Source organism: Porites lutea, chromosome 2 (assembly GCF_958299795.1).
Source record: "Porites lutea chromosome 2, jaPorLute2.1, whole genome shotgun sequence".
In the NCBI taxonomy this organism is placed as follows: Eukaryota; Metazoa; Cnidaria; class Anthozoa; order Scleractinia; family Poritidae; genus Porites; species Porites lutea.
The window spans coordinates 7,651,607-7,656,011 of record NC_133202.1 but is presented as its reverse complement, the minus strand read 5'-3'; the positions used below and the strand labels follow the sequence as shown (position 1 = coordinate 7,656,011).

At 41.2% G+C, this 4,405-nt stretch overlaps 1 protein-coding gene across 1 annotated transcript in view; it reads right to left on the bottom strand.

Annotated features, from left to right (window-relative positions):
- Positions 1-418: 418 nt before the first annotated feature.
- Positions 419-4,405, bottom strand: part of LOC140925542 (E3 ubiquitin-protein ligase TRIM45-like) — a 15,139-nt gene continuing 11,152 nt past the window's right edge. Inside the window, exon 3 of the mRNA XM_073375481.1 lies at positions 419-2,131. Coding sequence (XP_073231582.1) covers positions 419-2,131 — 1,713 coding nt within the window. The remainder of the gene's footprint in view (positions 2,132-4,405) is intronic.

Sequence of the window (4,405 nt, the reverse complement as noted above, 5' to 3'; positions counted from 1 at the left end):
GTTTAAAACATAATGAAGAAAAACACGAGAAAAATAGTTTTCGACAACTTAAAAAAAACAAATCCGCAAATCCGTCATCCTTACTTCCATACTTAGATGTTAGTATAAGCCCGTGAAGATGGACTCTAAGCCGGTGTCTATTTAAACAACGAAACACCTATTTCTTTTTTCAACTTTTTGTTTTCGGACAACGAAACTTACATAATTGCTCGTTGAAAATCATGACAATGTTACCGACAGAACTTTAAAAAAAGCCAAGCAAAGCAGAAACCCGTCTATGTATAGTGTGTGTGTGTGTATGTGTATGTCAGCGAGAACCGAAAGCACCTGGGCGATATTTGGCGACCTGAGCCATTTGAACGCAAACATGCAGATCACGCTCGGTCACTCACAACTACCCCGGGATATTGGAAAGAACCTACTGAAGAGCAAGTCTTGGATACTGCTCGTCTCCATACCTAAGCTGCCACATGTCACACCTAATAATAGGAGAGAAATTATCCCCTTCAATCCCTGCAAAGATTTCAGTTTGTTTGCTTCGAACATTGTAGATTGTAAGTTTCTTTGACTCCAGATTAAGGAATACAATGAACACATCATTATTTTCAACAGAAGTGATGGAGGGAATTTGACCATCTGATCGACTGGTCTTTGGTTGCTTGCGTGAACTATACTGCCAGGCCCCTTTTGTTTGTTTTTCGCCTAAAAAAAGTGTGTAAGAAGTGATCCCTATTTCCAGCTCACATTTGCTCTCGTCGCTAAAACATGTTAACTTGAGTTTCCAGCAGTGCATGCCTTCCTTGAGAGCTGGAAACTGGGTTACGGGGTCATACAGTGATCCCTTTTTCCCCTTTTTGCGTTTGGCGCTCTTTGCTTGCGGTGAACTTAATCCATCTGGAAGCTTCGAAGTTACATTCCATTTAAAGGGACTTCCAAAAATCTTTTGCCCTTGAACTTTGACTGACAAAGTCACTTGTCCTTCTCCCACGGGATGATATAGGAAACGGTAAGACCCATCTCCATTATCACGTACAGGAACTGGTGAATTTGCACCTGCGAGATCTGGCTTAATAGAGAAGGATAATATGGCTTCCACTTGATGGCCTCCATTAGTTATTTTCTGACCATTTCTGTCTTTGACAAGTAGCAACAAATCAACTTTTTGTCCAGCCAAGGTTTGGTACATCACGCCTTCCTCTGCCCCCACCACGCTGACGGTGCATTTCTGGGCATCAAAAAGACGATAACACACACTTACTATTTTCCCCATATCCCAAATGGTTTGGTGCACTTGTAGCTCTAGATAGTCATCCTCGCAGGGTTTACAAGAGGTCTTTGATGAATTCAGCTGGTGAAGCTGCTGGACTAGTTGCTTTTTCATGGCCAAAAGCTTGACATCATCTCCATCTTGTAAGGCCTGATCAGTAAAGCTGATGCCACTTCTCAACTTAGCCAGAAAAGAGGAAAGTACATCTACCTGGTTCTCTAGCTTGCTGACTCTTATTTGACCCTCCGTGGAAACTTCATGTTTAATATTTGCACAGTAGTAATTCAGTGCTTTCACCTGCTCATCATGAAAGGCATCAATTTCTTTGCTTACTTCAGAGACTCTTTTCTGGACACCGTTTTTCATCGTCTGGACTGCTTTAATACCATCAACAACTGCATGCTCTTTGACTTTGGCTTTGGCAAGAAAACCTTGAATGATTTCTGTTTCTTTTTCGGCAACATCTGTCACAAAATCGTACTTGTGTTCACGGTGATCAACAATGGTACAATCACGACAGATTGTTTTCTGGCAGGTGCTACAGAATAATTTCAGTGTCTCATCTTTATGTTTGGAACAAAACGATGGCTTGACAAGGACCTTTGAACCAAGTATCTTTACTTCTGTCAGAGATAAAATCTGGTGATTCTTGGTGGCATTGATTCTCTTATGCGCAGTAACACAAAACTCACACATGAAAACACTGCAGTCAGAGCAACGCGAAACTGCGGAGTCGCCACTGTCACAGTGTTCACAGATCAGTGGGCTCCCTGTGGATGACGCACTGTCTTGCATGCTTAATAAGGTCATGAAGTTGTTCACCCAGAAATTTGGTTGCAGCTTGCTTGCATCTCCATCAGGAACCTATGAATTAAAACACACTGGGTTAGAACAGTACTCAGCAAAACCTTTAATGGAACTTCCACATAACAATCATTATAATATGTTATATAAATATGGCTGTTTACTGGCCCTTTTTCCCCGCAAAATTTTATTTTAGTCAAACAAAGCCAGGTGTACCCGATTGAAGTTTTTTTGCTTTCTTGCTATCACTGCACACAAAAGCATATAACCCCAAAGCCCCTAACTTCCACCAATCTGTTTAGAACTATGCTGAGGTCTTTTAGCCGTCCAATTCAGATGCATGGATTTTTTTCACCCAAATATGGAATAAGACGATTGAAGGCAATTGTGCTTAAGTGATTGCTTCGTGACTGCTTATTATATATAGCAAACCTATGAAATTCAATGTTCCAAGTGCCTCTTTTACCCAATATGACACATTGAGCTGTTTACCATTTCTTTTGTAACGTAAGTGAAAGAGAAAAATGTTGAATGGGTTATTCCAGAAAAAATCCACACACCCCTGATGGAAGGCATATTTTTGGACCCCCCTCCCTTCTACCTGGATTTCCAAAACTGCTTGAGCAACCCCCCCCCCCCTTCCCTTCAGGATTTCCAATTTCCAAGACCCCCCCCCCCCCCCCCACCCATCTGGATTTCCATAAAGTTGTCAGATACCGCAATTTTAATTTACACTCAATGTAGAAGATTCTTTAAGGCATTTAGTTGATCCGTTTATTAAATAAAAATCTCAATTCTGCATGAATTCTGTGTTTGTTGTGAAGAAAGTTAATTTTATTTTCGTATCTTCTTAAAGAGGCTTCACATTTTGCAAATAAGCCCACATTTGAGTGAACTTCTCTTTTTTCTAGATCAGGCAAAATATACGGCAATGTATACAACATTACAGCTCAAAACTATGACTATGTATTTGAATAAAAGGTTCTGATCTTTGTCAAGAAAAAATGACAACGAAACTAAGAAAATGGACACTTGGTGGGATATTACATGATGCGCTATTCCACTGACCCAGTATGCAGAGTATGGCAAGGCACACGAGCCTTTTTTTACAAAAGAGTATTGCACACACCAAAATCGTGGCATTGCAGGCCGCAGCGTTGTGCCCAAGAGATTTGCACCTGACCCAGTACAGGGGCGTCCTAACCTCTCAGTTTTCCCACCCTTGCTTAAACTTTTGCTTTCTCATCAGTATGGTGCATGAGGTTATATACGAATCAATGGACTGGCAATTGTCTGTAATCTTGTTCGTAGCCCTTCTTTTGGGGGAACTGAACGGTAAAACATTAACATACTAGGGAGGTCCGGGAGCATGCTCCCCCGAGAAAATTTGAAATAAGGTCATCTAAAACAACTGGAAATGCACCTAAAACTCGCATCCTTCTAATACTTAGCCTCTCTATGGGCATACACCCGTATTCTGTAGTGCTGGATCCAGACCTTGCGATAACGGGGGGAGGGGGTTTGGGGCAGGGGAAAAGCTGGTCTCCAAAAAAAAATTTGTTGGCCCTTCGAGCCTCAGTTTAGTCTAAAAATAAGACGGAGGGCAGGCCCCTCTCCTGGATCCGTTACTGTTCTGGTACAACAAATCATATTGCACGCGGTGTATGTGGTTAAATCTGCATGCACAAGATCTCGTCGAGTTCTGCCATATCCTGCAGACTGAGTTATCGCACAGTAACGAAGCCCACGAAGGCGAGCCCATGGATGGAAACTTAAAATAAATGTGGTAAGAGGTCTGTAGTTTGAAAGAATAATAGAATTTAAAAATGCAAAGCATTTTTTCGACCCACTAAAGCAGTTGAAACATGAATGAAATCGAAAGTAACCCCTGAGGATGTATTTTTAGGTTCAGAGCCCCCCTCCATCTGCAAAACCGTTTTGGCCTGTAAATAACATAGCTTCCTTACTATCTCCCTGAAGAAGGAACAACTAAAACTGAGCCGTTTCTTAAAATATAATAAATTTTTAGCTTTTGTCGATTTTGACTGCACAATACAAGCCTCATCATTACCCTTCACAGCTCCAAGCACGAAGGCCTTGCACGTGACACGTAAGCTTTTTATTTGCTACTGATATGCGAGATAATTCCATATTAGGAAGTAAATTTTGATTGGTTCCTTATAAAACCCCAGCATTGGAATACAGTTATATGCTTCTGGTGGATAGTATGCTTCTGATTTACATCAATAAACATTATTCGAATATAACCTGAGATCAGGCTCTATTTTCGTTTCTCCTTGTCAACATCATCCCGGCAAGCAAGGCAACTACGTA